The sequence below is a fragment of the Gymnogyps californianus genome, chromosome 17, assembly GCF_018139145.2.
Source record: "Gymnogyps californianus isolate 813 chromosome 17, ASM1813914v2, whole genome shotgun sequence".
NCBI lineage: Eukaryota > Metazoa > Chordata > Aves > Accipitriformes > Cathartidae > Gymnogyps > Gymnogyps californianus.
The window spans coordinates 17,297,220-17,316,268 of NC_059487.1; the positions used below are offsets into that span (position 1 = coordinate 17,297,220).

Genomic DNA, 19,049 nt, shown 5'->3' on the forward strand with positions numbered 1-19,049 from the left:
CCTGGGCTTGGCCTCTTCTGGCTGGGGCCCCTGGCCCAGCCGGCCCCTGCTCCACACCAACGTCTTTGACGAACCCCTGGTTTGGGTGGCTCCTTGCTGTCACCGATGTTTTCTCATGTTGCGGTGCTCTACTGAGAACGTCTCTATCCCGGGTTCTCTCTGGAAGCAAGGCAGCCATGTTGTGCCTGCGCTCTTCCGAGGCTGGGACATGTTTGGGCCGAACCTGTTTGCTCAGCCCCCGTGGAAGGGACACGCTCGCTGAGTGAGGGGGCCCGAGGCTCCGCATCCCGGCCACGTCCCGGGGCCGCTAGGACTGAGTCAGCCCGCAGTGCGGCTCCGTCCAGAGCAGGTCTGGGCGGGCAGTTGCGTTGTCTCGCTGGCCAGAACGGCCGGTACAGAGCTGGTGCTGACGTGGTGCCAGCTGCGGAAGGACAGACGGTGTCTCATCTGGCACAGGCTGCGAGCGCGGAGTTAGCCTGCCAGAAATCCGAGTGGACGGGTGTTGGACGAGCAGGGTGGGCTGGATCAGCACTCTGCGTCGTTTGGCTTCTGGTCCAGGGCGAGGAGGGCGGTGGCTGGATTCAGCCCCCCTCAGCCCGGGGCTCCTCGTGGGGCTCTGCGGGTCCCTCGCCTCCGTCCAGCACCTCCTGCCCTGGCCCTTCCCCGAGGTGCTGTGTGCCCGGTAGAGGCAGCAGAGGAGCTGCCGCTGAACCGCCAGCCTGGTGCGCATGCATCTTCCGGCTCTTTTTCAAGCTAATTAAATACATCCTTGAAAGGTTTATGCCCTCATCTATCACAGGGAGACAGCATCAGTGAGACCAGTCCCTAGGCTGGTGTGAGCCGAGAAGGGGCTGGCTGCACGAGCGCTCCTGCTGCAGCAGCGCTGCCTGACCGTGACTCGGGTGCCGAGTCCCTGCGCGCAGCCGGCTGCTGCGATCGCCGTCATGCCAGAAGCCGAGGGAGCCCGAGGGGTTGGGGTTTTTTTCCTCATTACTCCTCTTTAAAGCAACCCTGCGTAGCTCTGCAGTTGCTGTGGGGGAAGTGGAGCTGGGGAGGACGCGGGGGGCTCCTGTGGCCGATGTCCCCTCTCCGATGTCCTCTCTCTGTGGCTCATGCCGGAGGAGCCCGGTGCTGTCTGTGACCAGCCGTGGGGCTGGCTCCGTCTGTGGGCTTGGGGCGTCCCTGTGCTCCCTGTTGGAGGGGGCTCCGTGTTTCTGTCGGGGGGCGTGGGTCGGAGGAACCCCTGGCAAAAGCTGCTTCCCAGGGAGAGGAAACGGGATGGGTTTGTGTTGGGCTAGGAGGTTTCCTCTCTTTTTGCCTTCAGTCAGCTGCTGTCTGAGACAAGTGAAGGATTTTCCCAATGGATGATGGTTCCAGGGCAAAGCAGCCTGACCTCTGGAGCCTCAGGGGCTTGCGCAGACTCTCCTGATGCTGGCTCGACTGATGGAAAGTTGCTTAAAATTTCCCTGTTACCCTGCAGAGATACCCCATGTCCTCTGTCTCAAAGGATTGTACCAGCGGGAGCTTTGCTGAGATGGGTAACCTGCTATTTTTAAAAACGCTCTGTGCCCCTGAGCAGGGGTGAGCGGGGAATTTCCGAGCCAGGCAAAGCACAGCTCCCGTGCTCTGCTCTGGAGGCACAGCTCCTCTCTGATAATGCTCCGCCATTGCAGCTCCCGTGCCTGAAATCATTTCAGGGCCAAAGAAAACACAAAGAAATCTCAGCAAGAGGCTTAAGAGAATCCAAAAATGGGTGTGGCATGCATTGGATGTGTGTCCAAATACCTTAGCAGGGGGAGCGCCAGGTTAAAGGCCTTTTGGGAACAGGCTGAGAAGACAGCACAAACGCTTGTGCCTGGAGAATAAAGCAATAAGACTCAAGTAGGATATGAAGCTGATTTTTAACAGGCCGGTTGATCAGCTGCACTGACAGGCTGTCCCAGGCGGTGGAAGGTTTCCCAGCTCCACGCTCTTCAGCCTGGATACAGCGCTTGGAAGGAGCTACAGCCAGACAAGCTGCCGCTCCGGGCAGGGCGAGAGCGTGCCGACCGAGCGACTCCGGTCAGGGTCCTGCTCTTGCTGGCGCCCCTTGGCCACCCTGGTCTGCCCCATCCCCAGCGGCAGTTTGTTCACCACGCTGACCCGCCTCGCGGGCTTGCCCTGCTCCCACCATAGCTTCCCCGTGAGCTAATGGCTTCGGTCAGCGTCCCAGAATAGGCGGTGGCTTGTGCTGAGCGCGGTGCCCAGGGCAGCACCCTCCAGCCCCCCTGCAACCCGGGCCCCCGGACTTCCACAGTCAGTGATTTGGTCGTCTGTGCTGTTTGTTCCTCCTTGTTTCCTTTCTTCTTTTTAAAGAAAACATTGCCGGCGATGTTTGTGTAGCTGCAGGGCATTAATCCACATCAACCAGGATCATATTTATATCCCACCTGGGAAGGGCAGTTGCATCAGCACATTTTGTAAAACGTTGAGCAAAACAGCCCTTGCTGCAGGAAATGGGTTTTTCTTCACACCAGATTGCTTCACCACTCAGCTCCTTCCCAGCAACAGCGGCTCCTGAAGAAGGCGCCTGGGGCTCTCCCGGGGGATTGCTCCATGCCGAGGTGGCAGCCAGCCGGGACAGCTTCCCACCCGGCACCACTCCGGCCCCTCTGCCGTGTGCCCAGACCTCGCTGGGCCACCGGCCCTTCTGCGGGGAGCAGCCTCCCTCCAGTGCCGGCTGTTCCTGCTGGGATCTCCACTTCCCAGGGCACTGGTGCGGGTGGGAGTGTCGTAGGATAATGTCCCGTTTTTGGTGGCCGCCGAGGCTGCGGCTGAACCTGCGGCCTCAGCCGTAATGCCACCCTTGGGCTCGGGCAGGGCACTCCCGAGACAGGCAGGAGCTGCTCCCAGCTGCTCCCCAGGGGCTCGGAGGAGCCGACGAAAGCCCATGGAGAAGCTGCTCATATCCTCGCAAGGTCCCCTTGGCAGGAGGCTGCTCGCTGGTCCTGGCTCTGCCCAGCCCGGCTGGGCCAGGAGGTGCTGCCGGCGGCTGCACCGTGGGCACGGAGGGGCTCTCCTCGGGGCAAGGCAGTGCTGCATGGCTGGGCCAGCTCCAGAGGGAGCGTGCAGCCCAGATCACTGCCGGCGCTCTGGCTACCGCTCTGCTGGGTGGTCCTGCCTGCCGGAGGGGGCCACGGTGCCCTCCTTGTGTCCTGCTGCCTCCTGGGCCATCGGTGCCCGCCGTTCTGCACGCAGGCTGGAGCGATGGCAGCGCCGAGCCGTGCCGTACGCTGCCTGTCCTGTGTGCCTCGTCTTGCACCTGGGTCAGAGCCATGGCTGCCGTTCCCGCTGGGCTTCGGGACCATCGACGGCCTTTCCAGGATGTGTTTGGAGCTGCTGAAATGCAAACAGCCGCAGCTGCGGCGCTGCCCGGCCCCTGCTCGCCTGCCAGAAGTGCTGCTGCTGCTGGTTGTTTTTTTTCCCTTCTGGAGGGATCCTGTGGCTTCCTTCCCAGAACCTGAGACCTCGGAGCCACGGTCCAAGGCCGCCGGCTTCCACCCTCTCCTGTGCTGCTGATTCATCACTGCTGGTTAGTTAAAAAAGGGTAATCAGCAAATTACTGAAATATAAGTAAAATAAACAAGGTGGGCAGGAGAACTGTGTGTGTAGCGGGGCCCCAGAGGCCTTAAACGCGTGCTGTGCCGGGCCGTTCCCATCGCCTGCGCTCGTCGCCTGCGCAGGGCTTCGTCCTGCCGAGCACCCGTGGAGCGGGGGAGCTTGGTACCCCAGTGCTGCTGCGGGAGCTCCCAGCCTGCGCCGGCCCCGCAGCCCTGCCCGCGGCCGGACCCCCTCGGAGGCCATAGGGGCCCCGCGGCTCTGGCATGGCGGAGGTCCTGAGCCCCACCGGGCAGCGACTGGGTGCGGTGTTGGTCTGGTCGGTCCCCCCTGCCCCGTGGGAGGGGGTCGCCGGACCCCGGGGCCGAGCAGGCAGGCTCCGGGGCTGCTACCTGCTGCATGGTGTTCGGAGGCGCCTGCAGGGCTCAGGGCACGGCAGCTCCCGAGGGGCTGGTGGCTCTTGCCCGGGCGCTCTCAGCCCTGCTCCTCCTCTGGCACCACGGCAGCTCACTCGGTCCCCAGTGCTCCCGCAGCCCGGCGGCTGCCGTCCTCCCCTCCCACGGCACTCGTGCCTGCAAAAGAGGTTTTAAAAGGCCCCAAGGGTCGTGCAGCCCCGGCAGCTCCCCGGCTGGCGGCCAGGCTGTTTGCCATTCCCCGGGCTGCCTGGGTTTTGTCCATATGCCTGTGTTGACAACTGAGCCACTCTGAATTAATTTGGCAGCAAGCGTTAGAACAGTTGTCAAATGTTTTACTGAAATCCGAGCATGTTGCATCTACCACTCTTCCTTCTGCTTCTTGTAGTTTACAATTAAATACAGCCAGTTTTGCCCATATTTCACCTTCTACAAACCCCCGCTTCTTATTCCTGAGCCGTTGCATCACTGACAGCCGGCAGGTTCCCGGCGCCGCGTTGTCCCCTTCGCGTGCCGGACAGACGGGCAGGTTTGCCGTCATTGTCACAATTACTGCTCTTCCCATTTTAGCAGGCAGCTGCCGTGCCCATCTCACCACAGGGGAACAAAGCGCTGCCCACCCGTACCGTGCCGGCTGACGGTCTGACACAGCAGCTGTGCCTCGAGGAGCCTGCGGCTCCAGCCCTGTCCTGCTCCGCTCCCCTCCCGGCCCCTGCCTTGCCCCCATGGGGCACAGGAGACGGCCTCTGCGGGCCTGATCTGGCAGGTCACCCCAGAGGGGATGGCCCCGGGTGGCTGAGGGGATGACAGCAGCGGGGCTGCCCTTGGACACCCCTTCCCAAAGCCACCGCAGGTGACGAAGTCTCAGTGCTGCCCCGTGCAGCCTGCGGGAGTCGGGGCAGCCCCCAGTCCCTGCGTGCCTCTTACGTGCCTGAACACACCGCACTCCCGCTCCTGGCAGGTGGGGAAAGTTTGGTAGAACAAAAGTTGGTCAAAGCCGGAGGCAAAAGCTGAGACGGGACGAGGTTCAAGGGATGGGAGTGAGTTTACAGCAAAGCAAGTCATTGAACACAAGAAGAGCCCCATGGCGTTTGGAGCTCTCGCACCCATTTCCTACAGCCCCGGGGCTGCCCGGCAGTGGGCTCTTCATGCCACTCTCCGGCAGATGGGACGGTCTGAGCTGTTTTCCCTCTGATTGAATACAAAGACGATTTTGGACGCCTCTGCCAGAGGCTGACTTGTTTCTTCAAACCCTTCCTGGATTTCCCACCATGGGAGCTTCCCAGCAGACAGGAGTGTGGTTTCCTCTCCATCCCATGGCGCTGGTGAGTGCAGGGGTTGTGCCGCGCGGCGAGGGCTCTGCACAGGGGTCTGCAAGGCACTGGGTCCCCTCCCGGCATCGGCACGGCTGTGTCCGGCGGGGAGGCTGCCCGGCTGCCTCGGCACAGGCTGTGCCACTGTGCCTGCCGCCGGTGCCTGGAAGAGCAGAGCGCTGGGTGGGAGATTGCTGCTCCAGCATCCCTGTGGGACCCGAACAGACGAGGGCTTCGCAGCCCAGCGAAGGGGCCAGGGAAGGCGTGGAGGGGGGATATCCCAGCCCGATGCGGGGAGGTGACTGTGCCACCCACCTGCGTGCCTGGAGCCAGTGTGACGGCCCGGGGGATCCGTCATGTGTGGTTTGCAGCTGGGATTGGTGCTGCGAGTGATGAAACTGCAGTGCTGGTTTCAGTGCCTGCAGGGCGGAGGTGATCCGCCCGGCTGACACCGGCTGCGTCATCCTCGCCCAGACAAGAGGCTGTGGAGAGCAGTGACACTGGGGCTGGGGGGGCAGTAGGGCTGGGCGGTGGGACGCCACCTCCTGCCCCTGCAAACAGATGCGAAGGATTCGCCAGAAGCTGGTGTTGAGGGGATGGGGAGTTCCCCAGGTGAGGCAAGGGACAGGCAGGGTCTGGCAGGGACAGGCAGGGAGACGAGCAGGTGCATCCACAGAGCTTTGGGCAGGCAGGGACAGCACGCGGGGCTGGGGACCGGGGTGCCGGGAGCACTGCGGGACTGCGGCATGTGGTGTGGTTTGCCAAGAAGGGTCCTGGGCCCAGCTGGAGGATGCAATCCCAGCCCACGCACGGCCCGGCGTCGGGGCAGCAGATACGGGAAGCGTGTGCAGGAATGTTGTTTCTGTCTGGAGCCCTTGAGCAGGAGCAATGGGGCTTCCAAGCCTCTGACGCAGAGCTGCTCCCTGTGCCTTTGGTCCCACTCCCGCGCCAAGTATCCCTGTGCCCGGGACACCGTGCCATATGGTGGGCTGATGCTGGCCGGGGCAGCCGGCACGCAGGTGGCAGCTCTGCTCCCTGGGCAGGGGTACTGCAGAGCCCGTGGGATGGGAGCAGGGCTGGGCTCGGGCTGCTGTGGCTCAGGGCAGTGGGGCCGGCAGTTGTGGCTGCCCGGCTTGGCTGGGGGCATGTGCCGGTGCCCTGCCCGCCAGCTGGGGAGTCTGGCTCTGCGTGGTGGCCGTGGCACTGGCGCTTCCTGTGGCGGCTGCCACGTCCGAGCGGCTTCCTGCCCTCCGCACGGGCCATGCTTCCCTGCGGCGGCCGGCGCTGTGCTCTCCCCAACCCAGCGCTGTCTCACTTGCACAAGATGCTGACTCCCTCCCGCCCCGCTTCCCCTTGCTACCGTGCTCTGCCACGCTCCTGCCCAGCCCCTCACGCCAGGAGGGCGTCCGATGCCATCCACATGCCTGGGCCTGCCCTTCGCTCCTGTGTCCCCCTGTCCCCTTCCCGGCTCTTTGGGCACCCAGGCGTGAGGCAGCGCCTGTGGCAGCCGGGTGTCCCCTTGCCCCCCTGCTCCTCAGCTCTCCCGCCACCTTTGCCACCCTGGTGCACCCCATGGCTGCGGCTGTTGGACCTCTCCCCTGGCTGGCCGGTGCCATGCTCCCTCCCCGGCTGGCCCCCACCCTGCTTGCCTGCGCTGGGGGAACAGAGCTGGGGAGGGTCCGGGCCCAGCTCTGGGGGTCCCTGGCTCCATCCAGTCCCCCCAAACCTCACTGCTGGCCTGGCCAGCACCTCCCGGCTGGAGACCTGCAGCCTCGCAGAGGTGCCACCATGGCCTGTCAGCCTCTGCCCCGGGCAGGGCTGCTGCCTCCCTGCCGGCAGGGATCCAGGCAGGCATCCAGCCCCAGCCGGGGTCCTGGACCAGTTTCCCACGGGAGTCTCCCCACGGTGCCCGCCTGTGTGAGGGTGGCCATGAGTAAGGGCATGGGAAGGGGCTGCGGTGGCTGTTCCTTCCCCTTTCGGCAGCGGTGGTGGTGACAGGCAGCCTCGTGGCTCAGGCAGCCGGCTGGGATGGAGGATGTCCGCATGGGTTTTTCCATATCATTCGTCCTTACAGGGGCTCTGGGTGTAAACAGTGCCCCTGGGCAGACGTGGGCTGGGCACAGCGCCCGGATGCTCCTGGGGTCCCTGGCAGCCAAAAGCCCTCTCCTGCCTGCTGTGCTGCCCGTGCTCACCACTGCCCTCCTCTCCCACCAGTGGCAGCAGCTGCCCCGAGCATCCCTCCGCATGTGCCCATGCAAGGGACCCGTGCCTTGCCCCAGCTCCCTAGCCTGGCCCCATAGCCGAGCTGGCCAGGGCTGCCCCACATGGGGCTGGGGCTGCCCATGGGGTTCATGCCAGCAGCACCGAGCCCATCCCCGCGGAGTTCCCCTGCCCAACTCTGAGGCTGCCGGTGCTGCCAGACACGGGGGTTTCCCTGCTGCCCCGGCCCTGCCCCTGCTCCCTGCGGAGCCTCCAGAGAGTCACCAGAAAATCCCCCGGGCCGGTGCCAGGAGGAAGCTGGCGAGCGGGGCCGTGAGTCAGTGGGAGAGGCCAGGCTGGGGGGCAGAGCTGTGGCCAGCAGCCCCCCACTGGGATCCCAGCTGCCAAGCTCGAGGATGCTTGTGGCCATTGGCCACGGACCCGCCAGTGCACCCCGGAGCCAGCTGGGGCCTTTGCCCAGCCGGGATGGGCTACGCGGTGTGCAGGGCCCTGGCTCTCAGCTCCTTCTGCCATCGCTTGCTCCAAGCCCCCGCTCTCCTCCGAGCCTTGTCCCTGCCAGTGCTGCTCCGCTCTGCTGGGCCATGGCTCTGCCCTCAGGTGTGCCGCAGGCGGTGCGGTGCGGTGTGAGCAGTGCTGTGGTGGTGTGGGCAGTGCCGTGGCGGTGTGCCCAGGCTGTGGGAGCTGCGGCTCCTGCATGCGGCAGAAATGAGGGATGGGAATAGCATGGGAAAGGCCCAGGGATCTGCCACAGCGCCGGGGAGGTCAGAGCCGGATCTGGCCCCCCTGGCTGCGCCCCAGAGCCGGTGTCAGATGTCCCCTTGCCTGGGCCGTCCCAGGGGTGCGTCCTCCCAGGGATGCTTTTGCATCCAGCTCCTGCACCGGCTCCATGTGCTGCGGGCTGAGGTCCTGGCAGCCTGGGGAGCGGAGGACATGGAGCGGTGCCTGCTCCCCAGGCACCCCAGGAGCCGTCAGCTGTGGCGGGGGCCTCAGGGCGCCTCGGCAGAGCCCCGTCCTCGCCCCGGCTGCCGGCCAGGCAGGGAGCACTGGCAGCCGCTGCCTCCTGCCTTGCAAAGAGCTGGGCCATGCACAGGGGTGAGGGGCAGCAGGCTGGACCCCGTGGGGAGGGGAGGCGGTGGGGGTGGCCTGGCTGCAGGGGTCCCTGGCCTGCATCCTGCCGGAAGGGGGCTGCGTGTCGGCACCGTGGGCTGGACGTGTTTGTCACGCCGGGGCACAGGACGGCGGCTGCTTGTGGAGCAACTTCCTCTGCCCAGGAACCGGGGCTGCTCTTGCAGGGCTGCGGTGGGGAGTGAGGCAACCCCGCGATTTCTCAGCGCCGCTTCCTCCCGGTGGGGCTTGCGCCGCCTTTGAGCTCCCCGTGCCCTGCTGACCGTGGCCCCGGCGCTGCGTCTCACTGGCACCGGGCATCCGCCGCTCGGCATCTCCCCTGCACACGGCTGGGCTGGGAGCGGGGCCGCAGGACCCCGGCTGGGTGGGGAGGGGGGTCCGGGGCAGAGCCCGCACCCGGGGTGAGCCCCCTCAGTGAGCCTGTCTGCCCCGCGTGGGCGATGCTCCCCCAGGGATAAGCCCTCCCTCGGGTGTCAGAGCTCCTCTGCAAGGGCACGGGGGGAGCGCGGCCCCTCTCCTCTCGCCGTCCCCCCGCCTTGCTGGACACCAGTGTAACCTGTTCATCCTCTGGCCGGGCCAGGAGCTGCTTGTTCGGCTCAGCCAGAGCCGGGGTGATGCACGGAGGGGGTGGCTGCAGGGGCACAGCCTGGGGCCTTTGGGAGCTGGGAGCACCAACAGGGATGGGGTGGCCTGGGAAGATCGTCCTCCCAAAGCCAGCTGAAGGCTCAGCGGGGCCCCGTGAGCCAGGGGTTAGCGAGAGCTGGGGAAGGGGGACCCGTCCTGGGACCTGTGTCTTGGGCAGCGTCACTGGGCTGCACCAGCCCTCCCGCCTCCCCCGCTGACGCTGCGCCTTTCTCTCCGCTCTGCCATCTGTTTTCCTCTCGCTCCTCATCCCTGTTTGCTTTCCCCTTCCCCACTCCCGTTCCCACGAGCGTCGGCACTTTGGGAGAAGCAGGAAAACACCATGCCATGGCGAGGTTTGTGCTGTGCCGGGTGGGAACCTGAGTCAGCAGCACCCTGCGGAGCAGCCGGCAGCGAGGACGGGGCACCCCCGTGTCCCACGGCGCCGGTTGGAGTGTCCCCGGGCACGGAGCTGCTCCCGGGCACACACTGCTCCGGTCCCACGGGGCTCTGCCAGGTGGCTGCCGGTGAGTGGGCTTAGAGGCACCCATGGGGTGATGAGCCACGGGGACCTCCTTTGCCGGAAACGCTCTGCCCCACCGAGGTGATGCAGCTGCGGTGGGGAACATGGGGACGGATGCTGTGTCCCGGTGAGGGTCCAAGCTTTGGCATCTGACTCCTGGGCAGGTGGGCCGCAGGCGCCGGAGCTCTGGGCAGGGGCTCTCCTGCCGACTCTGCCCGCACAGCCCTGATGCCCACCCAGGCCCCCGCGGGTCTGGCTCTGGCGGCATCGGCCCTCGGCCGGCCGAGCTCAGCGTCAACCGTGTGTGGCGACGCAGCTGCAGGGTCCTGAGCGCCCGGCCGGCCCCCCCTGGCCTCCGCGACCCCCTGCTGTCCCCGCTGCCACCACGGCCTTGGGGCCAGCAGGGCAATGCCCCTCGCTGCTGGCCGCCCCGCCACAGGGCAGCCCCAGGACAGCTGTGCCATGCCATGCCCTGGCGCAGCCACCCAGCCGCTCTCCCTCGCGCCGGTCCTCGCACCTTGCGTGGCGGCGGGACCGAGTGTGTTTAGTAAACAAGGTGATGAAACAGTTAAGGCAGGGAACGGAGGAGCCTGAGTGTGCGTTTCGTCACCGTGGGAAGGGAGCGTGAGTCGGCGGCTGAGGGGTCTGAGGGTGACTCACTGCCCTCCCCGCCGCATAAATAGCACCGGTAGCCCGGCAGCACCCAGAGCAGAGCGGCGGAGACGCGGCACAGCCACAGCCCTCCTGCCACCGCTGCACCATGGCACTCGTTCTCCTGGCCCCGCTCGCCGTGGGGCTGCTGGCCCTCTCCTGCTGCGCGGCCCCTCTCCAGAGCAAGCCGCAGGCGGTTGTCACCTTCCCAGGGGAGCTGGTCAGCACCCTGTCGGACCTGGAGCTGGCAGAGGTGAGGGGAGCGCAGCCCCACGGCCCCCTCCCGGCACCCAGGACCCCGAGGGGCTCCCGGGGCGACAGTGTGGGGCTGCGGGCCGAGCTCAGGGGCTGCCTGTCTCCCTGTGCCCCAGGAGGTGCCCGGGCTGGGATCAGGCACCGGGGGTGTGCGGTGCCCGGGACTGCCGGAGCCCCCTCCCGCCTTGCTCAGCCCCTCCGGCTGCCTTTCCTCCCCAGAGCTACCTGCTGCGGTTCGGCTACACCACGGAGGTGGAGACAAGGACAGGCAGCAAGCACGTGTCCCTGGCCAAGGCGCTGCGCAAGATGCAGAAGCAGCTGGGCCTGGAGGAGACGGGGGAGCTGGATGCCGACACGCTGGAGGCCATGCGAGCCCCCCGCTGCGGCGTCCCCGATGTGGGCACCTTCCTCACCTTCGACGGGGACCTCAAGTGGGACCACATGGACTTGACATACCGGTGAGTCTGCCCCCAGAGATGGAGCCTCATGCCCAGAGGGCAATGGTCCCCGGGGGATGGAGACGGGTGCGAGGGCCCAGGCTGGGCCTCGGCACTGCCGGCACAGCTGGGTCTTGGCACAGCCAGGGCCAAGCCGGCGCAGCGGCAGCATCTGCTCCGCGGCGCCTGGGAGAGCATCTGAGCCCTGGCCTGAGGGTGGTGGCCGGCTGCTCTGCCCAGCCATGCCAGCGCTGCTGTCCCCTCCCCGGGTGGGGGCACGTCCCCACTGCACGCCCGGAGCAGGGTCACTCCTGCGTCACAAGCCGGGACCTGGCAGTGCTGACCCCCCGCCTCTCCCCGGCAGGGTGATGAACTACTCCCCTGACCTGGACCGTGCCGTGATCGATGACGCCTTCAAGCGGGCGTTCCAAGTGTGGAGCGACGTGACCCCTCTCACCTTCACCCAGATATACAGCGGCGAGGCGGACATCATGATCATGTTCGGCAGCCGAGGTGACATCCCGTAGGCAGGCAGGGAGCCGGGAGCCGGCTCAGCCGCGGGGAGGGGGCTGGCGACGTGCCCTGCCTGCGGGATCGTCACCCCACGTCTCCCTGGGCCGTGCCTGGGGTCCCTCCGCCCCTGCATGTGCCAACAGACACGTGCGCGTGCGGGCACGCAGGGGGTGCGCAGGGCTCACATGCTTGGGGGTCCGTGTGCGCGCTGGGGGCATGGGGGCTCCTCTGGTGGGGCTGGCTCTGAGGGTGCTTGTCCCCGCAGAGCACGGGGAGGGTACCCCTTCGACGGCAAGGATGGGCTCTTGGCCCACGCCTTTCCCCCGGGCCGGGGCATCCAGGGTGATGCCCACTTTGACGACGACGAGTTCTGGACGCTGGGAACCGGCTTAGGTAAGGGCAGGGCCCGGCGGGTCGTGGGGGGGGCCCGACGGCACCCACCTGAGCCGCCCCTCTCCTGAGCAGTGGTGAAGACCCGGCACGGGAACGCCAACGGGGCCAACTGTCACTTCCCCTTCGTCTTCGAGGGCCGCTCCTACTCCCGGTGCATCACGGAGGGGCGCAAGGATGGGCTGCCCTGGTGCGCCACCACCGCCAACTATGACCGGGACAAGAAATACGGCTTCTGCCCCAGCGAACGTGAGTAGTGGCGGCCACGGCTGCAGCCCCTGCTCGGCCTCACGGGTGCCCGGGGCTGTCCTCACCCCTCCTCGCCCCGCAGTCCTCTATACCAACGGCGGCAACAGCGACGGGTCCCCCTGCGTCTTCCCCTTCGTCTTCGATGGCACCTCCTACGACACCTGCACCACGGATGGGCGCTCCGACGGCTACCGCTGGTGTGCCACCACCGCCAACTTTGACCAGGACAAGAAATACGGCTTCTGCCCCAACCGAGGTGCGAGCGGGGAGGGGGTGCGCGGGGTGGCCAGTCCCCAGCCATGGTGCACAGGATTGGCACCTGAGGGGTCTTGGGGCTGTCCCGGCGTCCGGCTGGCATGGCCGGGTGCCAGGGCCAGCCCTGCTGATGCTGCGCTGCAGACACGGCGGTGATCGGCGGCAACTCCCAGGGGGACCCGTGCGTCTTCCCCTTCACCTTCCTGGGGCAGTCCTACAGCACCTGCACCAGCCAGGGCCGGCAGGACGGCAAGCTCTGGTGTGCCACCACCAGCAACTACGACACCGACAAGAAGTGGGGCTTCTGCCCGGACAGAGGTACCGGCCCCCCTGCCCGCACCCTCTGGTCCCACACCGTGCCACCGCGCTGGCGCACTCCCCACGGGGGTCACAGTCCCCGGCCGGTGTGTCCCGTCCTGCCGGGCGCTGAGGCCGGTGCTTTCCCCCAGGTTACAGCATCTTCCTGGTGGCTGCCCACGAGTTTGGGCACTCGTTGGGGCTGGACCACTCCAGTGTGCGCGAGGCCTTGATGTACCCCATGTACAGCTACGTCCAGGACTTCCAGCTGAACCCGGATGATGTCCGGGGCATCCAGTACCTCTACGGTGAGCAGCCGTGCCGCGGCCGTGCATGCCAGGGGTCCCGTGGCGCTGGGCTGGCCCCCAGCCTCACGCCCTCCCCTGTGTTCGCTCAGGTCGTGGCTCTGGCCCCAAGCCCACCGCCCTGCACCCGTGCCCACCGAGGAGCCCCAGCCCATGCCCACGGAGGCTGGCAGCACCTCCACCACCGAGGAGGAGGAGGAGACGCCACAACCCACGGCCGAGCCCGTTCCCGTGGACCCCAGCCAGGACGCCTGTGCGGAGAAGAACTTCGATGCCATCACAGAGATCAACGGGGAGCTGCATTTCTTCAAGGATGGGTGAGCGGCAGCGCTCGGCACCTCCTGCCCTGGCGAGTGCTGGGGTGATGAGGAGATGTGGGGGGACATGGGGCTGTGCTGGGCGCGTGGGGGGACACGGGGCTGTGCCAAGCTGAGGTTATCAGGATGGCTGACCTTCCCCACCAGGAAATACTGGACCCGCTCGTCCTTCTGGAATTCAGGCATCCAGGGCGCCTTCTCCATCGCAGACACCTGGCCCGGCCTCCCGGCTGTCATTGATGCCGCTTTCCAGGATGTGCTCACCAAGAGGGTCTTCTTCTTCGCCGGTGAGCTCTGCCCCTGCCGCCCTCGGGGCCCCAGTGCTGCCGGCGTAGTGAGTAGCCTGGTGCTGCCCTGGCACCCTCGGGGCTGGCTGACGCCCGTGCTCTCTCCCGCCCGCAGGTCGGCAGTTCTGGGTGTTTTCTGGCAAAAGCATGCTGGGCCCCCGGGGGATCGAGAAGCTGGGCATCGGGAAGGAAGCCGGCCGCATCTCCGGGGCCCTGCAGCGGGGCCGTGGCAAAGTGCTGCTCTTCAGTGGGGGGAGCTACTGGAGGTGAGCGGGTCCGGACGGCCGCGGCGGTGCCTGCCAGCTCCCCCTGCGAGGGGCCGGGACGGAGGTCTCCCGGCAGCCCTCAGCACGGCTCTGCTCTCCTCGCAGGCTGGACGTGAAGATCCAGAGGGTGGACAAGGGCTACCCCCGGTCCACTGATGACGTCTTCACCGGTGTCCCCCTTGACGCACGCAACGTCTTCCTCTACCAAGGTGAGTAGGGACCTGGCGGGCGGGGGCCGTGTGGTCACCCCCAGGCTGCCCCGAGCCTCCCGCGGGCAGAGGCTGCCCCTCCGCGCCTGGCGCAGGGCAGAGGCTGCACCGTGGGGAGCAGCCCCAGGCAGGGCACGCCATCAGCCCCTGGCAAGGGCCGTCTGCTGGGGCCAGATCCCCGCATGCCTGTGCCACCCGAGCGGCTGCCAGGATGGCTCCTCACACGGCCGCCCTCCTGCTGACCCTCCGTTCCCTCTGCCTCCCTCCTCACGCAGACAAGTACCACTTCTGCCAGGGCACCTTCTACTGGAGAATGACGCCGCGCTACCAGGTGGACCGGGTGGGCTACGTCAAGTACGACATCCTGCAGTGCCCCCAGCACTGAGGGCCCGACCGGCCGCCCGGCTCTAGCCGGCGCGCTGCTCCCTGCCCATCGCTCCCAACCCCCAGGCACCCGTCTCGCAGCCTGACCCCCAGGGACGCCGGGGGCCGCGCAGCCTCGCGGCCGTGGGGCAGCCCCCGCCGGGGTGGGGGCCTTGCCGTCTCCCCGGCAGGAAGGGGCAGGGAGTCCTGGGGTCGCCCCTCGGGAGCTGCCCGGCCCAGGGAGCCCCGGCTGGGGAGCAGGACTCTCGCCGCAGCCGGCACCGTGCCACCCCTGCCAGCGCCGGCTCTGCCACGCAGAGGTGTTTGCCTGGTGCAAATCGCACACGGATTTGTAACGACTTTGTCTTTTTCTTGAGCCAGCCGTGCCGGGTCCGGCCGGGCTCCGCTGGCAGCTGGAGCCCGGGGACTCGGCCGGGCAGGGACGCGGGGCTCTGCCTCACTCCTGCCTGCTGCCTGCTCTGCCAGCCTCCATCTGCCCGTTTTTAATAAAGACAATCCTTTGGACACAGCCTCTGAGCGCTCTGTCAGCCGGCCGGGGCCATGGGGTGGTGGAGCCCCAAGGTGCCAGGCTGGGGGCACCTGGGATCCCTAAGGGACGCTGGGTCCCACCGGGGAGGATGTCCCTCGTTCCCAACATCCCCCACCGCCAGCCCCACGCCACGCACAACCCCCGTGCCCCTCCACCCTCCAGAGCCCCTCCTGCCCCCCGGCCCCCCCCAGGCCCTGGCTCCCCCGTACCCCGCCAGCCCCTGGCCCTCCCCTGCATCCCCGGCTCTCCACGGGCGGTGGGGGACGGGCGTTTGTCACAGGCTGGGACTCGGCATGTGGCCGGGCCCCCCTGCTGCAGCCTGGACCCCCCGCTGCAGCCTGGACACCCCCCCCCCCCCCCCCCACCGAGCCGCCCTGCCCCGGCCCACCCCGGTCCGTCCCAGCGCGGCCCGCGGAGTCCGCCGGCGGGGCCGTGCCCGTGTCCGGGGGCTGCCCGGGGCCGTGGCAGGGTGGGGCGGCCGCAGCCCCGGGGCTGTAATTAGCCGTAATTAGCGGCCGCGGCTCCACGCAGGGCGGGGACAGAGCGCGGCCCCGTCGCGTCCCGCCGGGGTCCGGTCCCAGCACCCCCGGTGCGGCGGCGGCGGCTGCGGGGCGGTGCGGGGCCGGGCGGGGCGGAGCGGCCCGCGGTCCGTCCCGTCGAGCCGAGCCGAGCTTAGCCTAGCCAAGCCTAGCCGTGCCGATCCGAGCCGAGCCGAGCCGAGCCGTGCCAGCCCTGCAGCCGCGGGGGCGGCGCGGCGGGCGGTGCCGCGGGCACTAGGACCCCGGTCAGCGCCCGGCGGGGCCGCGCTCGGCGGCCGCCGGGGCCCGGAGCCACTTGTGGAGGCGGCGGGGCCATGAGCCGGCGGTTCACCGTCACCGCGCTGCCCCGCCACGGCCCCGCGGCCGACCGCGGACCCGACCGCGGCGCGGGGGCGGCCGCCTGCCCGGCCGCGACGGCAGAGGTGAGCGCCCGGGCACGGCCGGCGGGGCGGGCGCCGGGGCGGGGGGGGGGGGGCGCTCCGTGGGGCAGAGCTAGTGGGGCAGGGTCCGTGGGGAGGGGGTCTGTGGGGCAGAGCCGGTGGAGCAGGGTCCGTGGGCAGGGCAGGGTCCGTGGGGAGGGTCCGCGGGGCAGGGCAGGGGCGGGGGGGGGGCCAGGGTTCCCAGGGCAGGGTCTGTGGGGAGGGTCCGCGGGGCGGGGCAGGGTCGTCGGGGCACCGTGGGGGGGTGCGGAGTCGCCCCGGGCCGGCGGTCGGTTGGCCGGGCCCCTCGGAGGCATCAGAGACCCCCGGAGCGGGGCTGGCATGGGGCTGCGGGACTCAGGGGACAGGGGGTGCGGAGCGGGGAGCGGGCCTCGGCCATCCGGGCAGGACCCCTCATCCCTGGGCTCTCCCCCAGGGCTGCCCCCGCTCCCTAGGGAGTTCCCCTGCCCTGTCTCCATCCCAGGGGTCTGTTGGAGCAAGGCCCCGCTCCTGCAGCACCAGCAGCAGAGCTGGGATCACAGCTGGCACGCGGGGGGATGGCTGCGGGGCGCGAGGCCGCACGCTGCTCCTCGGGGAGCCATGGAGGAGGGTGGGCTGCGGGGCTGCGGCCGGGCCGGCGCGAGGGTGCGGGGAGGGCAGGCTGCGGCCAGCCCTCCGTGGCGGTGCCTCACCGGGCTGTGGTGGGTGCGGGCGCTGGGGCCGGCAGGCCGTCGCCTTGCGGTGCCCGGGGGACGTGGTGGCGGGGCTGCGCCGTCACCGGAGCCGTATCGATCCCAGAAACCCGGCCGATGGTAGCACAGCGCTGTGCGGAGCTGTGACCTTGCACCCTCGGCGAAGGGCGCTGGTGGGAGGCAGCGAGCAGCCGGACGGGCGCCGCGAAACCCAGGCCGGGCTGTGCCCCCGCCAGTGGGCTCCAGCCCCCGGGATCCCCTGCCCGGCATCCTGGCCGTGGTGGGGTGGCACAGGGCTGGACCCAGTGGCGAGCCAGTGCAGGGCCGCTTGTCACCCCATGGCATCCCGAGGCGGCTGGGCCTGGCCCATGGGCTGCGCCAAGGGCAGAGCAGCTGGTGCTGAGCCGGAGCCCGCAGCCCTCCAGGAATGGCTTATCGGCTCGGCGGCTGATCTACTCGCGGGGGGCCGAGCGGGCCGGGCGAGGAGCAGGCCTGGCTGGGGGGAGCTGGGGTGAGCATGCCGCAGGGGCCGCGGCAGGGGAGGCGCAGGGACGGCGTCCTCCCCAGCTGAGCTGTGACCTTGCGCCCTCACAGAGGACAGCCAGTGGCCCACCCCTGCCGGCAGGCGCCCCGGGACCGACCCTGCACAGTGGGTCAGCCTCAGCCATGGCGTTGCTCCATTGTCCCCGGGCTGTGGATGCGGCCTCCTGGGAGGATGGATGGGAGGGGGTGCCATGGGGCTGGCGTGGGGCTGCAGACGGCAGAGCTGCCTGCGCGGTGCCAGGGAGGGACTGGGTCCCGGGTGGGTGCTCGGTGCCGCCTGGCCCTTCCCAGCATCACGCGCGGGGCTGGCAGTGGCGCTGGGGTGACGGAGGCCCCGGGGACCTCGGAGCAGGTCCCGGGGCGGGAACAGGTGGGGGCTGCAGCCGGCCGTGCCGCTCGGTGCCGGGGCGGCGTGGGGACACACAGGGGCGGCGGGAGGGAGGGCCCTCTGCCCCGGCACAGACCCCGGCGCTGCGGGACCACCGGGCCCCCGCGAGGCCTCGCTCCCGGCTGGCCCGGCCCGGGGCCGGCCTGCCCGGCGGGCTGCTGCCGCGCTCCCTGCGCCGTGCCGGGGCCCGGGGGCCGCCTCGCTGCCGCCCCTCCCGGCCGGCTCTGCCCGTGGGCGGCCCCACGCGGCCGGCGATGGGGCTGGAGGGGTTTCAGCCCGGGCAGGGGCGGCATGGGGCGGCCGCGGGAAGGGACTGCCCGGCGCCGGGCCGGTTGCGGGCAGGGTGCGGGCAGGGAGCCGCCGCGGGGGCCCCGGGGCCGGGCGCAGGCTGCTGCTGCAGCACGGCGGGAGCCGGGGCTGGGCCCGGGGGGTCGGGACGGGGCGGCCGCGGCCGGCGCGGGGTCGGTGCGGGGCCAGCGGGTGTCGGCGGGGGCGGCCGGGGCTGCGCGGGGCCTCGCCGCCGCCGCCGCCAGAGGGCGCTGCCGGGCCGGGCCGGCCTCCGACGGGGGGGTGTGCCCCGCCCCGCCCGGCCCCGCCCCACCCCGCCCGGCCCCGCCCCGCCCCGCCCCACAGCCGTCCGCCGGACCCGGCCGCTGCTGCCGCCCCCACGGGCGTCTCCTGCAGCACCCGCGGCGTGGGGGCCTTCCGCGGGGCCGGGGATCAGGTGGGCGTCCCCTGGGACCCAGCCGTGCGGGGCTGGGCCCCCCCCCGCCCCGGGTCGCTGGCCGTGGGGCTGGGTCCGTCCCCCCCTCGGGTCGCTGGCCGTGGGGCAGCTGCCCTGGCTCGGGGGGGGCGCCGGGGCACCCCTGGAGCGGAGCCCCGCCGTGTCCCGAGGCGGCCGGGCTCGGCGGCAGTCGCCATGGCAACCAAGTGGTTAAGGAGCCTCTCTCGTTGCCATGGAAACCGGGCCCGGTGTCATCCGTGCCGGCGGCTCCTGATGCTGCGGGGGGGTTCAGCCGCTCTCCCAGACCCGCCGGGGGAGGGCGGGGCCGTGGGGCCGTGGGCCGCGGGCAGGGCTGTGTGGGGCAGCCGTGTGGGGGGCCGGCCCCGGCCGGGGGGTGGGCACCTGAGCGGGGTGGGCTTGGGCGGCAGCGGGGACCCCACCAGTCCTGGCTGTGTCCCGGCCGCGCGGCTGCTGCCTGCAGGGACACCCCACTGCGGGGCCGCTGCCCTGGGGGGGCCGGGGTGCGAGGGTGGGGCAGGGCCCCCCACGGGGTGCCAGGGCAGGGCCCCCACAGCCCCCGCTCGAGGC

At 69.5% G+C, this 19,049-nt stretch overlaps 1 protein-coding gene across 1 annotated transcript; it reads left to right on the top strand.

Annotated features, from left to right (window-relative positions):
• Positions 1-10,572: 10,572 nt before the first annotated feature.
• Positions 10,573-14,990, top strand: MMP9 (matrix metallopeptidase 9). The gene is given in 14 exon segments (XM_050907126.1): positions 10,573-10,716; positions 10,938-11,176; positions 11,520-11,668; positions 11,936-12,061; positions 12,134-12,307; positions 12,390-12,563; positions 12,707-12,880; positions 13,012-13,167; positions 13,257-13,280; positions 13,283-13,481; positions 13,629-13,768; positions 13,884-14,034; positions 14,140-14,243; positions 14,519-14,990. Coding segments are annotated over 14 exon segments (2,064 nt in total). The 3' UTR covers positions 14,629-14,990.
• The last annotated feature ends 4,059 nt before the right edge of the window (positions 14,991-19,049 follow it).